The sequence below is a fragment of the Rhinopithecus roxellana genome, chromosome 8, assembly GCF_007565055.1.
Source record: "Rhinopithecus roxellana isolate Shanxi Qingling chromosome 8, ASM756505v1, whole genome shotgun sequence".
In the NCBI taxonomy this organism is placed as follows: domain Eukaryota; kingdom Metazoa; phylum Chordata; class Mammalia; order Primates; family Cercopithecidae; genus Rhinopithecus; species Rhinopithecus roxellana.
This window is the reverse complement of record NC_044556.1, coordinates 61,906,772-61,927,923: the sequence shown is the minus strand read 5'-3', so window position 1 is coordinate 61,927,923 and position 21,152 is coordinate 61,906,772. Positions and strand designations below refer to the sequence as shown.

The window sequence follows — 21,152 nt, the reverse complement described above, 5'->3', positions numbered from 1 at the left end:
TTTCATTTTCATTTATTTCAAAATATTTTTAACTTTCATTTTAATTTATTCATTGATTACTGTTTGTTCAGGAGCATGTTGTTTAATGCATGTTGTTTTATTTCCATATATTTGTATAGTTTCCAAAGCTCCTCTCATTGTTTATTTCTAGTTTTAGTCCATTGTGGTCAGAAAAAAAAATATTTTTTTTTATTTAAAAAAATTGTTAAGACTTGTTTTATGGCCTAACATATGGCCTATCCCAGAAATTGTTCTATGTGCTGATGAGAAGAATGTGTATTGTGCAGCTATTGTATGAAATACTCTGTAAATGTCTATTAGGTCCATTTGGTCTACAATGCAGATTGTCTGATGTTTCTTTGTTGATTTTCTGACTAGGTGATCTGTCTAATGCTGAAAATGTGGCGTTGAATTTCCCAACTATTATTGTATTGGAGTCTATTTCTGTTTTAGCTTGAGTAATATTTGCTTTATGTATCAGGGTTCTCCATTGTTGGGTACCTATATATTCACAATTGTTATATATTCTTGCTGAAGTAACTCCTTTTTAATTATATAGTGACCTTTATCTTTTTTAACAGTTTTGTCTTGAAATCTCTTTTATCTGATTTGAGTCTAGCTATTTCTGCTCTTTTTTGTTTCCATGTATACCTTTACAGAAAGTATATGTGACTTTTATTATAGAAATCACTTATAAAGGCCGGGCGCGGTGGCTCAAGCCTGTAATCCCAGCACTTTGGGAGGCCGAGACGGGCGGATCACGAGGTCAAGAGATCGAGACCATCCTGGCTAACACGGTGAAACCCTGTCTCTACTAAAAAAAAAATACAAAAAACTAGCCGGGCGAGGTGGCGGGCGCCTGTAGTCCCAGCTACTCCGGAGGCTGAGGCAGGAGAATGGTGTAAACCCGGGAGGCAGAGCTTGCAGTGAGCTGAGATCTGGCCACTGCACTCCAGCCTGGGAGACAGAGCCAGACTCCGTCTCAAAAAAAAAAAAAAAAAAAAAAAAAAAAGAGAAAGAAATCGCTTATAAATACTTTTTTAAAAATTATTACATGTAGCTCAGAATCAGTGAATATCTAATTATTAACAAATTTTTAAAGATCAGTATTATAAGGTAAGACTGATGGGTAACTTTAATTCTTCCTGCCCATGGTTTCACAGAGGTCAGTAATCAAATGTGCATAGCCTAGTTGCCACTAAGTTAGACCTTGCTGATTGCCTAGTTCACACAAAATCTTCAGAGCACCACACATGGTATGGATTTTTAAAAAGGATTATCAGCTGAATTATAACCATCATATTTTATAATTGATTCTAATTGCACTCAGTTCTGTAGTGTGACTAAAATACCTGTCAAATAGAAAAGCAGTGGAATTGACCTTCCTGGGGCTTTTGGATAAGCACTATGCAAAATAATAATAATTATTATTATTAATAATAATAAATAAAATAAATCATATAGTTCATTTCTTAAATAGTAGCAAATTTTTTATTCATAAACTGAGCTATTTAATCTAATAGATAGTATTCACTTATTCTAATAAATATAAATAAAATGGAAAATTAAAACTCAGGCACAGTCTATAGATCTGAGAAAGCTATCTCATTCACAATAGAATTATTTTAATACTTGCTAGTTATCTAACACAAGCAATTCTGTGTGACACAGTAGAGAAAGAATCAAAAAATTATTGGATCTCCTAGCAAGAAACAGCAGGAATCCTCTCTGAGCTATTCTCAATTATTTCATATTCTTAAATATTTGTTTTTACTGACAAAGAAACTTAGAAAATTTTCCAATCCCACATTAATTTTCCAGTAAACCAATTTAGAGCTAATAAGCATAGAATAATTTTACATGTCATTTTTCAGACTATGTTACTTCATACTGCTACTAATAGAACTCTGAAAAATAAAATAGAACACTATTGCTCTCATTTCTACTTATAGGATGTTTGCAAACATGGAAAGCTAAAAAAGAAAAAAAATTATACTTAAAGAACTTTGAAGTCTGAAAAATAGAATATATAAACTAGAGTAATTGAAAAAGAATGCCTTTGCCATTAAGTCAGTTTTCTGAAAATTTGGGCAGAAACAATTTGCAATTTGGGGAAGTAAGTTAGCATTAATAAAAAAGCATAGTTTTAAATTATTGCTTATATTTTTTTCACAAAGGCTTACTAAGTCATAAAATAGTATTTTTTGGTAGGTGCATTTATACACATACACACATACATGTATACACATACACACATATATGCACCCATGCACAGATCTAAATAATATATTCTTCTCTAAAATACAGAAGTTTACAAAGTTAAATTATTAAAATCAGTAACTTCACATAATTTCAATAAAAAATTAATTTTAAAATTAAAATATATGATTTTATATATTTTATGATGTTTCTTTATACCATGGTAGTAAACAAAGAATCTTCATGTAATCTCCACTTCATTAAATTTCATAGACCTAGAAAATGTCTTGTGATTCTTTAAAACTTTACCTTTGGTCATACTGTTCTCCTCACCCGTCCTACTTAGCGCAATCGTATTCTTTATAGTCCACCTCAAATTGTATCTCTTTCAAGTCTTCCCTGATCAACCTGGAAAGCAATAATCTCTTCAACTGATGAGCACCTGTATCTCTTTTAGTTACCCTCACTTAGCTTTGTATATACCACTGATATAGCTCTCATTTGTATATTTGTCTTGTTTTTGTGTCTATTTATTCATTCGCTTGACAACTGCCTACTGTATTGTAGTTTCCATTGTAGACACTGGGGATAGATAGAACATTGAACAAAATGAAGACCCTGGGCTCAATAACTTTTTTAAATGTTATTCAAGCAATAAATGAGCATATGTGTCAGTCTGTAAGGGGCTTAAAAGGAAAGCAACTCATCATCAACTTTATGTAATTGGCACATACATGTCATATAGGGTCCATGTCTTATATTTATTTATGTAACTTCCAGAGTTCTTTGCTATTGCAGGAATGTCTATACACATTGATGCTTATCCACAGTTGTTTCCTTCCATAGGGAGTAAATGGGTCACCTCTGGTTTCTGTTCCACAAAAGTATATATGATCTTTCAGTTTATGATGGTGATTCTGCTCAAGCTGAGCTCTGCCTTTTCTTCTCCTCTTTTCCTTGGAAATCATCTTCTGGAGAGAGCATTCACTCTCTATTTTTCTCAGCTGATTGGTGAAGATTCAATCTCTGTGGGAGAAGACCTAGAATAGTTCTACACTGTTATAGACTGAGTACCTCTGTCTATTTTCAGGATCGTTATTAGGAAGACTACTTGCTCACACACATAAGCCAAAGTCTTAAATGACTACTTCATCATTCATAAATAATATATTCTTCTCTTATTGCCTAACATACTTCTTTTATTTCTCAATTCATTTGGACTGCAGTGGGGAGAAAAGACGCTACTCAAAACACCATATTTAGGAGTTACGTAGAAAAGACAGGCCTAGAAATGAAGAAGCAGGTAAATGAGGAAACACAAAAATATAATCTATCAAAGTAGCTAACAAAACAAAACAAATCATGAGTATTTCATGTGACAAAGGTAGAATTAGCTATTGGATTAAATATATCTTTGAAAGGGTGAGTAAAGTGGGGAAATAACAAACACATACTGTTGGTTTTGGCAACATGGAACTCATTTGTAGCAATGGAAAGAATAGGTTCTGTGGAACGGAGGAGGAGAAAGCCAGGATGGAGGGAGGTGAAGAGTAAAGGGCACGGAGCAAGTGCCAATGACATTCGAGGATGCACACTTGGTGATGTGACATTCTGAAGGCTGATGTGAATTGAAGAAGAGTTTTCTGTTCAAACAAATTTTAGAGGAATTGGTATGCTAATGAGATTACCTTTTAGAGAAAACGACATTGATGATATATGATGAAGAAAGCGGTGGAAATCAAAGAAGTGAAGTTTCTGAGAACAGGAGAGTCTGGGATTAGAAAATATATGTAGGAAGTGGTGTTTGCCAGGAGAGATAGTTTATCCATGGTATCTAAAAGAAGAAGAAGAAAATTTCAGGCACACATCACAAAGATGAAGAAGCTCTTATCTAGCAAACCTTATTATCTTCACAAAATACGACCTGATAATATGTGTGAGAAGGGTTACAGAAGGAATGAGGTGGAATTAGAAACCTGGGTACATCAGAAAATTTAATGCCCTTTCCTGAAAATTGGAGAACAAGCTTATAAGAGCTCATCCGAAGCAAAGTAGAATTACTGAGAGTGGTTGAAGGCCTATTTGAAGTTACTGTGAATTTAGAGTAATGCTATTATCAGCTCTGTGATATTTGCCAAGAATTTTCATTTGCACTGAAGTCAACTTAGAGGCTTGTCTCTCTGGATTTATATCCTCTGCCTTTTATTTTTCCCTTTTTCTTCAGTGTGTTACCTTGTTACACCTCCTCTTTATTTTCTCCTTTATTTAAACATTTCTTACAGAAACAGCTTTAATACCAATGACATCCTTAAATTAGCTACTATATATGAAAATATTTAACCATGTTCTTGATAAACAATAGTTTAATGCTAAATAAATGTCAGCTTTCTTCTAGAGATATAATTTGCTTTGAGAACAAACTATTCGGCTATCAAAGACTGAACTGTTTAGCAAGCACATATACTGCTTCTTAAATATTACACAGAGACGGCTGTTAATCAGTTACATAGAAAATTATTTAGACTGACACCTGCTATATTCCCAATAAAAGCAAAGTGCTTAAACTTATGTGATGTTTTATAAAATGATTTCTTTAAAATTCTAGAGTACTGAATCAGAAGCATTTCACTAAATTAATGATAACTTGTTAAATACAAAGTAGAAATTCATAAAACCTTTTGGCTTATTGTTACAATTGAGAGATAAGACCCTTAACACTAGTTGAAAGAAAAACACAAGAATGTTTACATTATCATTTCACTTTCTTCAGAAAACTTTGCTAAATGAAAATTAACTGTAGGTTAATACTATTCACATGATCCATATTCAACTTTTGTTAAACGAATTTTGATAACTTTATATGTGGAAAGGTGTGGTGGAGACTGCTAAATGTTCGTCAGTATCAATGATTATTATCTTCCCCTTTAAACAGCATCCCCTAACTTTCATCTGGGCAAATGGCATGGAGAGGGCATTTTTAATTCCAGCTTCTACAGCTCCCTTAAATATGTGATTAAGTTTAGGTCAAAAACAAATTAAAGGGATTGAAGAATGAAACTTCTGGTTCAGAACAGAAAATATACCATTGTTTTCCATTTGTGAGAAACCTTGTAACTACTCAGTTTGTAGTTAGTCAGTGAACACATTCCCTTTTCATGTCAGGACACAGCTGGATTAGATTTCTTAGCCCCCTTTTCAGTCAGGTGTTGCCACGGTACTGTATTCCAGAGAGTAAGATTGGTGGAGAAATGATCTGGTGCCACTTCCGCTGCTCCATTAGTAGCTCCCAAGTTGCTTCTTCATCATCGTGTCTTCCCAGCAGGCTAGAGGACGACAGGAATGACAAGCCTGGAATTCACATGTCAACAATAATCAAATCACAAGGAAGGGGGCCGAGTCCTTGAAGAAACTCCTGGAATAGATTTATCTACTAGAAAGAGATGTCTGTTTAGGACTTCATGTGAATTGAAGAACAAACTTCAAGTTATAAATGCAGTGAGATCTATAGGTTTCTCTTTGGAGCTGTAAACATTGCTCTCACTAATGGTTCCATGGTCTCTCCCACTTTTCCAAACTGAAATATACCTGCATGTTGGTGAGCCAGTTTCTAACATTGTAGATAAATCTATTCCAGGAGTTTCTTCAAGGACTCGGCCCCCTTCCTTGTGATTTGATTATTGTTGACATGTGAATTCTAGGCTTGTCATTCCTGTCGTCCTCTAGCCTGCTGGGAAGACACGATGATGAGGTACACAGGACACATAAATGAGGTATGAAATAATTAAAAAGCTAAATTTGCTTTGAAACAGTTTCAATTCTAAAGACATCTTAGAGGAAAATGTGACCACACACTAATGTCAGTGGAAACAAAGTAAGTTCATTACCTACTGATAAATGGTGTAGAGTAATATGCAGAATATTGAAAGAGGTGGACTAGAATGGAAAGAATCAGGGACTTTATCTTGACTCAGATATTAAGTGGAAATTAACTTACATTTTTTGGATTTTTCTTTCATTTAAAAATGACAATAATATTTTTTGCCATGTTGATTTCATTAAGTTTGTATTAATAATGGGAAAATGTCTTAGGAAGTGCTATGCAAATGTGTTTATTTGGATGGATGTGTCCAAAACTGAAATATAGGTTAAGTCAATTGAGCACAGGCCTTTTTGTTAAGAGTACTATAGCCATTAATTTATGTTGGAATATTGTTTATTTTCTGAAATAAAGTGTGAGTTAATTAGAAAATAAGTTACTTAATGCCCATTTGTATGAGTGTACATTTGGTCTGTTATCACACTTTTCTTTGCCCATAAAGAGAAGAAAATAGTGTTTTCAAACATGACAAATCTGTGTATCCAAATGAAAACACTTACACCAAAGGGAATAGTTTTATTTTACAAACAAATTAAAAACCAGCTGTGCCAGACATTATGGAAAACATTACATGGCAACTGATTTGTCCACAAATGAATCACTTCGATGAATATAATACATAATGTTGCAGGTGTCATTTATTTTGACAAACTAGGTTTATTAAGGCAACTGAATTAAAACAAACAAACAAAAAAAAAACACTTCTCTGTAAGAGAATTTCAAATTGCTCCAAATTGTATCTTTTAAGCTTAAAAGGAACAGTCCTTCCTTTACTTGAGTTTCTTAGATTATCTATTCCCCTAGCATAGAGTATCACATAGATTATACAGAGGAATGAATAGTAATTTAGAAACAAGTTATCCAGTAAAAATTGGAAAGTCTTCAAATAGGAGTCCCATCAGCAACAAGCTATTCTTACCTAATATAGGCAGATGGAAAGATAAATACAGAAAGACAGGTAGATGGTCATATATTGAAACAGTATTTATTGAACTCCAATGTTGAGCAAGGTGCTGTCCAGATTACCAACAATTAAGTACTAAATAATGCAGAAAAGCTCTTACCCCATAGAATTAACAACCTAATAAGGAGAAAAGTTATATCAAACAAAAACTTATTATATTAACATGTAATTTTATTTTTAACATTTTTAATTATACATTTACCATGTGACCCAAATTAATGCATTGCAATTTGATCAATATTGAAAATACATATTGAGCCTCTATTATGTTTTGTGCATGACTGCAGAATTTAGAGATGTAGCAGTAAATAAAGCAATATAAACAATCTCTGTTCCATTGAAGTTTAAATACTTATGATAGGAGATGGAGGATACTAAACATTTATAAATTAAGTCAATTATTACAATGGTTAGTGTTATGCAAATATAAAGCAAGTAGGAGAGTAATAACATTGTTATACTTAATAGAAGATCTAGGATAGGATTTGCTGAGATCAACCAAATATTGAAGGAGTTGAGACGGTAGACTATAGAGGTAATTTGGGAGAATATATTTCCAGGAAATGGAACAAGAAGCATTAAAAGCAGCCAGGAAGAAATGTGTCTAGGGTGTTCAGTGAATGGAAAGTTCAGTTGGGTGTAGAGGAATAATGAGGAGAAGATGAATAGAAGATGAGGGTAAATAACTGTTAGGGACTGAATGTCTATGTCTCCCCCTAGGCTCATATTTTGAAGCCCTACCCTTCAATGTGATGGCATTTGGAGATGAATCCATTAAGAGGTAAACAGATTTAGATGAGGTCATGACAGTAGGGCCCCAGTCTGATGGGACTGGTGTCTTTACAAAAGAGGGAGAAATACTGGAACTTTCTTGCTCTCTGGGCTAGCACAAAGGGAAGGCTATGTGAGGATGCAACAAAAAGGCAGCTGTCTGCAATACAGGAAGAAAGTCTTCCTTAGGAACAGAAGATCGAAGGTGGCACCTTGATCTTGCACTTCCCAGCCTCTAGACACTGATAAATAAATTTCTGTTGTTTATGCCACCCAGTCTATAGCATTTTGCTATGAGGTCCTGAGAAGATTAGTATAATATTGTTAAGGACAGATTTGGTACAGTTTTGTAGATCACTGTAAGGAAGTTAGCTTTTATTCCATGTGAGTTAAAGAACAACTGTAGGTTTGAATACAGGAGTGATACAGTCTCATATGGATTTAATTGGATCATTCTGGCTGTTTTGTTCAAAACAAACTATAGCAGGACAAGTGTGATATTGGAAAAACCAGTAAGGTACTATTCAGTAATGCAGATGTGATGCAAGAGTGACTTAGACTAGGATGGTTGCATTTGAGATGGGGATAATTGATAATATTCTAGATACATCTTGAAAATAGAGTTGACAGGATTTACTGATTATTTTTGAATAAGGAGGGAGAGAGAAAGTGAGAAACCAAAGGTGACTCCAATATTCTGTGGCCAGAGAAACTGAGAGAATGGAGCTGTATACAGCTTAGTTGAGAAAAAGTGCAGGAGGATTTAGTTTGGTTGGTACCAAGGAAGTATGGGAAAATCAGCACATCACATAAAATCTAAGTGGAGAATTTTATTAGGTTATTTGATAAACTAGTTTTTAATTCAAGGGGAAATTATTGACTAGAAATTCAAGTTTGGTTTCAGTAATGTGATAAGTTTACTGAGAAAGTGAATTTAGATAGAAGAGAGATCCAAGGAATGATTAGTGAAGATTTTCAATATTTAGAGGTTAGGAAAATAGGAAAACAAAAAAAAGTATCAGAAAAGGATATTAAAGAGTGTCTAATGACTTAGGAAGGATAATGGAAGGACATAGTGTCCTTTAAATTCACTTAATTAATTTTAATTTGTTAACTTCTGTTTGTTTTTATTTTTTTTCCTGGAAAGATATTAATCAGTTTCTTGAAATGCTGCTGATATCTAAATAAGATGACTTTTTAAAAAATAAATTGATTATTTGATTTAGCAATATGAAGATTATTACTGAGCAGAGTAATTTTTTAGGAGTGATAAGGTTGAAAAACTGACAGAATTTGCATCAAAAGAAAATGTTAAGAAGGTTTTACTTGCAGCATGGCAGCAAAAGGAACTCCATGGATCCACTTATCAGTGAACCTGGTAAAATTAAAATATAAAAGCCATTTGAAATATCTTATAGACATTTTGCTTCTATGGTGTCAGAGTTCTGGGGGTTGCCAATACCCAGAGTTGTCACAATGTATGCCTAAAATGTCCAATTTTCTTTTTTTTTTTTTAACTTTTTAAAAAGTTTTATTTTTCATTAACAAATAATAATTGCATATATTTGTAGTGTACAAAGTGATGTTTTGATACATATGTACATTGTGGAATGATAAAATCAGGCTAGTAAATATATTCATCACCTCAAATATTTATCATTTTAAAAAGAAGAAAGATCTCAAATAAGCTAACATTATACCTGGCATAACTTTTTAACAGACCTTATCTCCCACAGCTCCCCAACTCATCCTGTATGTTATAGGTAGAGCCAATGACTTGCATTTTCCCAAATGTTTCATATTACTTGGTGCCTCTACATTATTTTTTAAATTATTATTATGCTTTAAGTTCTAGGGTACATGTGTATAATGTGCAGGTTTGTTACATATGTATACTTGTGCCATGTTGGTGTGCTGCACCCATCAACTCGTCAGCACCCATCAATTCATCCTTTACATCCGGTATAACTCCCAATGCAATCCCTCCCCCCTCCCCCTCCCCATAATAGGCCCTGATGTGTGATGTTCCCCTTCCCGAGTCCAAGTGATCTCATTGTTCAGTTCCCACCTATGAGTGAGAACATGCGGTGTTTGGTTTTCTGTTCTTGCGAAAGTTTGCTGAGAATGATGGTTTCTAGTTGTATCCATGTCCCTACAAAGGACACAAACTCATCCTTTTTTATGGCTGCATAGTATTCCATGGTGTATACGTGCCACATTTTCTTAATCCAGTTTGTCACTGATGGACATTTGGGTTGATTCCAAGTCTTTGCTATTGTGAATAGTGACGCAATGAACATACGTGTGCATGTGTCTTTATAGCAGCATGATTTATAATCCTTTGGGTATATACCCAGTAGTCGGATGGCTGGCTCATATGGTACTTCTAGTTCTAGATCCTTGAGGAATTGCCATACTGTTTTCCATAATGGTTGAACTAGTTTACAATCCCACCAACAGTGTAAAAGTGTTCCTATTTCTCCACATCCTCTCCAGCACCTGTTGTTTCCTGACTTTTTAATGATTGCCATAAAATGTCCAATTTTCAACAAGAAACTGAGGAATGCAAAGCAATGTGAAGCATGACCAATTTACAGTAAAAAAAAAAAAAAAAAAAAGTAGGTAAAGAAACTACCTGTGAAAACAAATATTTCAGATTTAACAAAGAAAGATTTCAAAGTTTTCATTATAAATATGTTCAAAACAATAATGGAAACCATGATTCTAAAGATAAAGACAGGTACAACTACAATGTCATAATAAATAAAGAATATTAATAAAGAGAAATTATTTAAAAAGGAAAATTCTGGAGGTGAAAAACAAACTAACTGAAAAAAAGAAACTCACTAGATGGTCTCAACTGTAGGTCTTAATTGGAGAATAAAGAGTTGGTGAATTTGAAGACAGATACATAGAGATTATACAATCCAAAGAACAGAGATAAAAAACATGAAAAAACAACAACAACAACAACAGAGACTCAGAGACATGTGAGTCTTTAATGTATGCACAATGGGAAAAGAGGACTATCACGAGAGGAGAGATTGAAGAACAGAAAAAAAAACTAAAAGAAATAATGGATGAAAACTTTTCAAATTAATTGAAAAGCATTAATCTTCACATTCAGGAATCATAACAAACTCCAAGTGTGATAAACACAAAGAGATCTATGGTGTCGCAATCCAATTGTAACGATGTCTTGGGTTCAAACTAATAAATACGGGGTGCCTGCATAACCAGGAAGGTCTGTGTTTAGAGAAAGATTCATTTGTAGTATTCAGTGGCACAGCAATCAGATGTTTATTTGCAAGGTCGAGTGGTGGGTCATATATACAGCAATTTGTTAAATTCAGGGTGGTGGCAACAGCCCGAGAGAGATGCATTAAGGACTCTGGCAAATTGCAAGTCACACAGCTTGCTATGTGGGACAGAGAGGAGAGAAGGACAAGAGGTGAGATTCTCCAACCTCTTCCTCCCTCAAATGCAGGCTCATGGGTATCAAGGTGCTCATGTGCTGTGAGTGGAGGAAACATTTCTTCATTGACTGCAGTGTAGTCACTCTGTCCTGTACCATGAGCAAGGATGGAATTCTTTAAAATCCATTCCACATAGTAGTGAAAGAAATGTATTTGGTGTGGTTCTTCGTCTTGTCCACAAAATTGATGTTGATTTCCATCCCATGTGGCTACCTGTGGCAAAGCAGCAAGACTACTTTAAGAAAAATAGCCTTAAGGTTGGACTGGAAACCCCAACTGAAGGTCAGTACTTTGAAGTTCTTGTGGACAAAAATCTACATTGTGCACCTGAGGGATAAAGTAAAATGGTTGCCATCTTTTACTCCTCATTGATGAATAACCATCCTCCTCTCCAATCTATTTGAGTTTTCAGGGAGGTTTTAAAGGGATAGAAGGCCCTTGAAAAGCCTCCCCATCCCAAGACCAAAGTGGCAAGAACTGTAAGAAGAAAGGTATATATAGAAGAAAACCTTAGCAAACATGTGACTCTAATGAAAAGTGTCTTTGTGAGGAACTGCTGCAATGAGACTCCAGACTATTTACCTAAAATATATAGTTCCCATTTTTTTAGCTGCTAAAGCTTGTCTTTTAATTGACTTTCAAAATGTTCAATCATCACTGTGCCTTGCGCGGGTACAGAGCATAGAGAGTTCACCTGCTTCAAGATTGAGCCCACTGGAGTGTTGCTTAAGTCACAAATCTGGAATTGTCTTCGTGTGAAGTGTGCTCAGGAAATAAAAAGCAAGAAACAAATGTGATTATATAAGGCCTACATAGTGTGGCCAGAACAAGTGGAATGCACAGGAACAGCTAGGCTAAAACCCAGAGAAAATATCATCAACTGCAGTCAGAGTCCAGCTGAACTTGCTGGATGGGGCAAAATGCCCAATATAGCCTATTTGCTAAGAACATCCTGGCTTTTTGGCTCAAGAAATTTGTCCCTGGAAAGTGTTTTTGGTCTTAGCCAAGAACTGGCATATGGGACAGCTTTTCCATGTTATTTCAATGTCTTCTGAGAGCACTGCCAGCCTATGTGTACAGGCCCAGTCCAGAATGGTGTCTGAATTCCCTGGGCCTTCTCATGACTCCGGGAGGTGATCAGTCACACATCTTGGTCTGGAGAAGAGGACGTTTACATTTAAGTCTTTACATTTAGTTGACAAGTGTGATTTTTTATTGGTAATGTCTCCCCTCATTAGTTTAAGTGTCAACATGGGTTAAAGAAAGCTTACTAGGACCATAACCGTGTTTTCACCCAAATGTCTCATCCCTACAGGACAACTTGTTTTTCATGATAGTCTAAGCCTTGCTGGTGGCTTGACCAAATGACCAAGCCATTCATCACATGACTCAGTGAAAATACATCAGGGATCCTCTGTTGGGGTGGCCTGGATGAAGTTCTGCCCATTAAAATGAGCATCTCTTACCATATTAAGCAACAGACAGATCTCTCTCAGGTTGGGTAGCAGCAACAGTCCATTCCAGCCCAGCAGAACTGAACAGAGATGAGCCATCAGTAAACCATGTCAATGTGTCGTCCAGGAGGTTATATATCTGGGCTTCCATTTGGCCAGTGGAGGCAGAGAAACCTCAGGAAATATGTAGGGGAGACAGAGGGATACTTCTTGTGAAGCATGTTCACTCCCATGCTCTACTTACCAACTTGGCTGAGTCTAGTGAGACAGAACATCCCCACACACAACAAATTACATGAGGTACTTTTATTACTTACAGATAAGTAGTGAGAAAAAATAGAAGACTAGGACTTATTGTCAGCCAGCCTCCCAAGGCTATGGAAAACTGCCTGGGGCAGATGGAATTTTGCCTATATTTGCCTTACTTGCACCTCATCTGAGTGGGGCTGCAACTAGAAAGCAGCCCATACTGCAGTTTTATATTTCTGGGTTATGGGACACACTGAACCAAAGTGTTTAGGACATCCTGTTCTGGGGGGAATTGGAACAAAGCCTGGGCTGCTATGGTCATTCCTTCCCTATCTCAGGATGATACATTCTCAGCACATTCTACAGCTATTTTTGAGAACTACAAGTGAGCAATGGGGAAGCTAGGTCAGTCACAAGGCCAGCTGGAGAATTGCCCTGTACTTCTAAAGCTTTCTCATGGAGCTGTGGGACCCCAACTAGGCTGGATTTTACTATGAAAACTTCTTGAACAGGCTTCACTCTGCAATTTGAGACCATTGTTTGTACCCATGACATGGATCTCCAGTCTTAAGATTTCTTCATGGCCATTAGTCATGTGCTTAGTATGTATCAAGGTCCCATAATGGACCAATAATTATCTCTTAAGAAGTATGTACCTTTTAGCTGACTCAAGGTCCTTATAGGTCCAAATGGGCACCTCTAACCTATGACAGTCTTTTGCCTTTGGTGAACTGAGAGGATGCTAAGATCTGTAACTCAGATGACAAGTGTATATATGTGGAAAGTAGGAGAAGGGCAGTCTGGATAACCAGCTGGAGGGCTTGGAGGTAATCCTGCTGGTCAGGGCCTCTGTTCAAAGGTAACAGTTTTTCTGGTACCCCTGTATATGGATGCCATCAAAATCCCTGCATGCTGAATATGAGACCCGCAGTAGCTGAATAGCCCCACCAATCTCCGATCTTCTTTTATTTGCTGGGTAGGGAAGGTTGAAGTTCTGGCAATCATTCCCTCTGGAATGTTCTTTCCCAGATTATACTCACAAATTTTACTTATTCAGTTCTTGTATTTTGTCTGCATTAGTGGCCTAGCTGTATTGAGGCATGTGGGTTAAAAGAGTATCAAGTCCTTATTGAATGGTGTCCTTGTCTAGGCCCACCAGGAGAATGTCGTCATCACAGTGGGAAGTCAGTAGTTCCTACATAAGTGGCACTTATTTTGAGTCAAGGTCTACCCATAAATTTCAGATAGCCAGAAAATTTATAGAACTTTTTGGAAGGAAATTATAGGCACATTGGACACATTCCACATGAAGGAAAATGAATTCTGATCATCCAAGTAGAGAGGGATGCCAAAAAGAGCATTTGCAATATCAAATTCGGCATAGCAAGTTTACTTTGCTTGAGCAGTATCTTCTTTAACAGTGTCAGCTAGATATTTGTATTAGCCAAGATTCTCTGGAGAGAAAGAATAGGATAGATAGATAGATAGATAGATAGATAGATAGATAGATAGATAGATAGATGAGAGGAGATTTATTAGAGTAATTGGCTTACATAATTATGGATGCTGAGAAGTCTCATAGCAGTCCATCTGTAAGCTGAAGATCCTGTGATGTCAATGGCTTGGCTCAGTCCATTTCCATAGACCTCAGAACCAGGGAAGCCAATGGTGTAATTCTCAGTCTGAGGCTGAAGGCCTGAGAACCCAGGGGGGACACTGGTGTAAATCCTGGAATTCAAAGGCTAGGAAGTCCGAGCTTTTGACACACAAGAACAAGAAAGGAAGAGTGTATCCCAGTTCAAGCAGACAAATAGACACATTAACCTTTTATCAGTTAGTTTGTCGTTGTTGTTGTTTTTCTCTTTGGGCCCCTACCCGATTGGATAGTGTCTGCCCATATTAAGGGTGGATCTTACTCACCTCGTCCACTCAGATTCACAAACTAATCTCATCTAGAAACACTTTCACAGACACACACAAAGCTAACATTTTTCCAGGTTTCTAGGTATTCCTTAATCCAGTCAGGCTGACACTTGAAATTAACCATCATAGCATTGCAGGCGCCAAACACCCCATCAGTACTTTGAACTACCTGTTATCAGTGGTGACTATCTAGGTGCCTAAGGCCTTTTCACAGGCCAGAGGAATGATGCAATGAAAAAATACTGTGGTCTTACAGAGAACATTGGCTTCTTTACCCTCGGCAATGAAGGAAGTTATTTTTTCTCCCCTAGGTCACCAATATTGTTTCTGAGAGACAGTAGCACTAGGCATATGTATTAGGATAGGTTCATGGTGTTGCACATGCCTCAATATAAGGGTCCTAATCAAAGCAATTTCTATCACAATTGGGGATGAAGGCAAGCAGGAGTGAGTTTGGACACAACATCTATACATTCAGTATGGAGGGCCATAAAAATGGAAGTTTGTAAAGGCTCTAAGGAAGCTATTCATAGTCAGGCTTGGGTAATGGTCCCAGTAGTGGCAGTAACTTCAACTTCCATACCAGAAAAGTGATCTCTTTTACCCTTATCTTGGTGCCAGGGGTTGTGGAGACCATATTCACCTGTGCAGTGGTATCTAAGAGGCCCAACAAGTACAATCCTCCTTAACCTCCCCATTGAACTCAAACCTTGGCAGAGGGCCTTCCGGCCTCCTGGGAACAGAGTTACAATAGCCTAACCCCTGGTCTTTTTTATTTTAGAAAACCAAGACATCCAAGTAAAAGTTTCCAAGGCTCTCCAATTCATCTCCAGATTCATCAGAAGAAGAGTCGGAGAAAATTGTGCTTGTATTGGACATAAGGATTATCACCCTAAGGACTCTGGCGGGGCCATCTGTTGCGCTCTTGGCACCCAGACCTAGCAATGAGGTTCATCAACCTCCTCTTTTGAGTCCCAGTGTTTGAGAAATCAGACACAGAACTCTCTTTGGAAAGTCCTTGCCCAGATAGTCCAGGAGAGGGCACTCATTTACTATTTTTACCTTGTTCTTTTGTTGGGCAGTTTTTGCTATGTTGACACTAGAGGCCTTCTCCATGTCACAGAATTTGCCAGTTAAGATTGGGCTGGCAAATTGCATTGACTTTGATTAGTGAATAGTAGTAGATAACAGCTAAGAGATTCAGGGTTTCTTTGTTAGGTGATGGAAATGTTCTAAAATTCACAGTCATAATGGCTACATATACTTGTGTATATACTAAAATATTGAGCGATACACTTTTAAAAGGGTTAATTGTATATTATGTAAATTAAATTATGTCTTAATACATCTACTATAAAAAATAAATGCTAGATGAAGAATTGGAGATAGAAAAGGCAACTCTTTTCAGGGATTTTACAATAAAAAAGAAAAACTTAATGAGGCTAGAATTAGAAGAAATAATGTAGTCGGGAGGATTTTTGTTTGTTTGCTGTTTTATGTGGCTTTTTTAAAGGTAAAATATAATATAGAGGTAAAGAAGCAAAAATAATCATGGAGGATATTGTTTAAGTACTGAAAACAGCGTGTACATATATTTAACACCGATAATGGCTTTTTAGTGAATATATTAGAAAACTTAGCTGTTTCTTGCTTAAATGACTATCCATTTAACTTGTAGTAACTTGAACTAATAAAGTTAGGTATATTACTACTTATTTCTGTATATAACTTTTTTTTTTTTTTTGCCCTAAAATGTGTTTCCATTCTATTATAAAATCTAGGATTTGGCTAATTTCATTTTGATTTTTTTATTTTCATAAATTTGATCAATCTCTTGGGCTTCCAACTTCAAAACTGAGTAGATTACTGGCGTTATTATGTTTTTACTACTAGTATAGATATTTCAGTTTGTTATAACTTAACAAAACATGATTCCAGTTTTTCTGCTGCTATAATCCTGTTCAAATAACTTCATTTCCCTCACCTTCATTTTTCACAACTATACTTATCTATGAGCACACTCATCTTGATTTTCTGTGGTAGAGTCAAATGAAAATGGTATATAGATAGCGACTCCCTGCCTTTGCCCACGAGTTTTAGATGCTGTACAGTTTTTATCACTTTAATCGCATTTTGTGGTTACTACCACATGAATAATTTTCTCAGTATGTGTATGCTGAGCTATTTCAGTAAAAATAACCAATTAAGCTACTTGGGAGATTAAGACAGAGGAATTGCTTGAGGCCAGGAGTTCAAGGCTGTAGTGCATAATAATTGCACCTGTGAATAGCCACTGCACTCCAGCCTGGGCAACATAGCAAGACTCTCATATCTAAGAAAAAAAAATTAATGGTTATGTGATAAAATATACTAGTCTAGATATGGTAACCTTCATTTTGCAACAAATTTTGCTTTGAACTTACCAAGGGAGAAAAAAAAAACTCATTTACCAATTCTATGAGTTAGTCAATACCTTGGAATATTTATTACTTTTGGATGAAAAAGAACATTTAAGAAAGTCATTGTTTCATTTCATGAGAGGTGTAATTATTTATTTCATTAGCAGTAGTTGAACTGACTGCTAAATTTTTGGTGTTTCATGCTAAGTAACTACAATGTGAATTTTTTTAGTACTTTTTTGGATAATGCCAGCTTTGTGAATTGAGAAATGATACAATATTTGTGCAACGCTAATGGTTGTTCTTTTTTTCATCCAAAAAGGATAACCTTATAACATTTCTTATTAAAGAAACTCAACTCATCACAGCAGGTTTGAAAACCCTGAGTTTTACAAAAATGCTAACATTAAAGCTCTTATTAATCTCTCATCTAAGATGATCAAAATTTCAAAAGTCCTTGAAATACGTTATTGCCTTTAAAAGTATTACTTATAAAGCTATGCCTTATTTCAAAATATACGGCATGTCTCTAAAGTCATACCAAAACCTCAGGTTTCTTTTTCTGCTTCTCTGTTGCTAACTAAAAATAGACAGCGATTACATTTATTAACATTTAATACAGATTGTTGTGAACAACAAAAACATTTAATAAATATACTTTTGTTAAAATTTAAATTCTTAATAAATATGTTGATTGCTACTCTTTATTTTAAACAACTCTTTCAGTTTATAAGAATGTCTGCCCTACACACACACACACACACACACACACACACACACACACACACACATTTTTATCTGCATTGTATTATTTTATTGAATCTAAGATGCATGGTTTTTCATCTTATGAAGTTTCTGACCTTACAATCTTCTTTAAATCAATGGAGTCTTACGGTTGCTGATTGGTAGGCAGGAATCATGGTGGAGTTGCCATTGCTTGCCATTTCACTTGCGTTTTGCTCTTTGCACATGCACCAAAGTAGTAGAAATATTTAACAAAACTCTACCTGATAAGACTGTATTGTATTATAGTTTAATTGGCAAAGGTTTTTATTTTCTTTCCCAATAAAACATAAAAATAATGGTGCCTTAGATTCAATGAAGTTATAAATGTATACACACAATTGACTTTCAGTTTATGTCCAAGTATATTTTCCCTCAATCCAATTTCATTAAAAGGTGGTTTGTACCCAATCTCTGCAATTCACTCTTCAGAAACTATCTGGGTTCTGTTTCCACACTGCATTAAAGTTTCTGGGAAAATGTAACGGATGACTTTTAAATACTTAATTCTCAACTTTTCTGCCATTTCTGCATGTCAAGCCTTTGACTATTCCTTGTTTCTTGAAATTATCTCCCTTACCTTTGGTCACTTTGCGGAATCTTATCCATTATTTGTTGCCATTATTTTTCAGTCTTATATATTAGAATATTTTCTTCTTAGCTACTTAAGTCTTGCTATTCCCCACAGCTCTGTCTTCAGTTATTTCGCTCAACCACTACTAACTTCCTCTTAATTTCATTTAAAAATATTGTTTCGAGTCTCACCAGTTTGCTAATGAGTCCCAAATCAATATGATTTTCCCAGAAATTGGTCTTGATAATTATATGCATATATCCAACATTTTATCATATACATTCCCCTGACAATCTCATAGCCACATAAAACTACAAATATCTAACATCAGCTCATCACTGTTCTTTATTCAGCCATTTGTTTTATACATTTCAGCTGCTATAACAAAGTACCATAAACAGGGTGACTTATACACAGTGAACATTTATTTCTCACAGTTCTGGATATTGGAGAATCTAAGATCAAAGTTGCAGCATATTTAGTGTCTGGTTGGGAGCCATTTCCACAGAAATTGCAGCTTCTAACAGTATCCTCACATGGTGGAAGGGGCAAGCCTTCCTGGGCTCTCTTTTATAAAGGCAATAATACCATTCATGAGGGCTTCACTCTCACAACCTAATCAGCTCCCAAAAGCCTCACTTTCTAATACCATCACCTTGGTGATTAGGATTCAAAATATGAATTTTGGAGGGACATAAACATTCAGACCATAGCAATATGCAAACATAGTTTCATCTTGGCTTCTATGCTTTTATTCACACTATGATCTACATATTTGTCATACCAAATAAGAATACGAACAAGGCTTTTTATTCTTTCATATCCTTATATGAAATTAATCTCTAGATTCAGCTAGTTTTACCTTATAAATATATCTCCAATCTTTTCTCCCCTCTCCGTTTCTTTTCTGATACTATATTAATTCAAGTCTCTTCAACGTATTTCAATTTTGAAAAGGACTTCTATCCGTTTCTCCTGATTCTTTCTCTTTAACTCATCCTTTGGATTGTTTTGAAAGGAAAAAAAAAACTAACTCCTCTGTCTCCTGACTAACCCCCTTTAATTGTTCCATGTTTCCTTCCAGAGAAAGCCTAAATAACCTAGGGTGCTGTGAGGTGGTCCTGGCTACATCAGCAGGATTATCTCAGCTGTATCCTACAGCCACATTTAATCATCAGATAGTTCCTTTCTTCTCTAACTGCCAAATACTGTTTCTTACCCCTTCCTGAATAGTTGTAATCTCTCATGCACTTCAAAAACTCCCATCTATTTTGTAAATGCAGGTCAGAAATGAGTATAAGAATATGTTATTTGATCCTTCTACTGTTATAGTCAAGGAGTTTCACTTTTATTTGTTTGCATATCTATATTGCCAACTAGCCAACGAATACCTTGAAAAAATGTTTTTTCTCATTTATTTCTACATCTGCAGTACTGTGCATGGAGCTCAGATTTTAAGAGATGCTCCATCTATATTTATTAAATAATGAGGGAGAAAAAAGTAAATAAATATATGAATAAACTAAAAATGAATAGACAAAGAAATTTTAAAATTTAAATAAGTATACTTGTTTTAAGCCTGACTTCATGAACTGGGTAAAATATATCTCATATATTATTGTTACTGATGTTTGAATTTGTGACTTTTATATTGAAGAGTGGCAGGATATGCCACTCGTGCTCTTTTTGCATAAGGATTATTTTGGTCTAAAGACACTTAAAAAACAGCAGATTCACAAAATGCCTTCTGACCTCCCCTTTTCTTCCTGAAAGTAGAAGATAAAACCCCCATGTGAGAGATGATGTCTCCCTCTACCAGGAGGAAATAACATTCTTATCACCAGAGAAAGGGAATCGAGAACAAGAGAATTCTCTACAAAAAGTCCTTGTTAAAATAAGTCTTATCTTCATTTGGCCTCCTCTTACACTGTATTTAAACTTTTTTCACTATTGCTTTCTTTGTTCAACCTAGTATTAAAACATTTAGGTTTTGCCACTTCTTTGAGTCTCCACTTCCTTATGAAGACTCCTGTATTATGCAAAACTTATATTAAATAAATCATATTTTTTTTTCTGTTACTCTATTTATGTCAGTTTAATTCTCAGGCCCAGATGAAGACCTTAAGAAAAGTTTTACTTCCTATATAATATCTGAATCTGCCTTTGTCTTTCTCTGCACTGAATTTCAAAATTATTAGAACTTAGTTGCGAACTCAAAGGACATAAGAACCTTACAAAGCAAATTAAATATTCTGAACAGGTTTATTTAAGATAGAAATAATTGTTGTTCAGAAAGATGGAATGAATGAGATTCAGGAGATCTACGAACATCTTAGAATTGTACACATAATGTGAATTGCATATGTGAGGGAAAAATCCTTAAGATTTGACACAACACAAAAAGAATTGTTCCCAAAGAAGCTTGTAATTAGGAAATTTAGCTACTAAAACAAATCAATAAGCTAAGGGATAAAATTTCATCA

General features: G+C 35.5%; 1 protein-coding gene across 1 annotated transcript; it reads right to left on the bottom strand.

The window, feature by feature from the left end:
- Positions 1 to 10,978: 10,978 nt before the first annotated feature.
- LOC115898995 lies at positions 10,979 to 12,959 on the bottom strand. Its single transcript, XM_030934929.1, has 2 exons — positions 12,754 to 12,959; positions 10,979 to 11,500 (listed from the first exon to the last, which is right to left on the bottom strand). The coding sequence occupies exons 1-2, from the start codon at positions 12,838 to 12,840 to the stop codon at positions 10,979 to 10,981; spliced, it is 609 nt and encodes a 202-aa protein (XP_030790789.1). The 5' UTR covers positions 12,841 to 12,959.
- Positions 12,960 to 21,152: the final 8,193 nt, after the last annotated feature.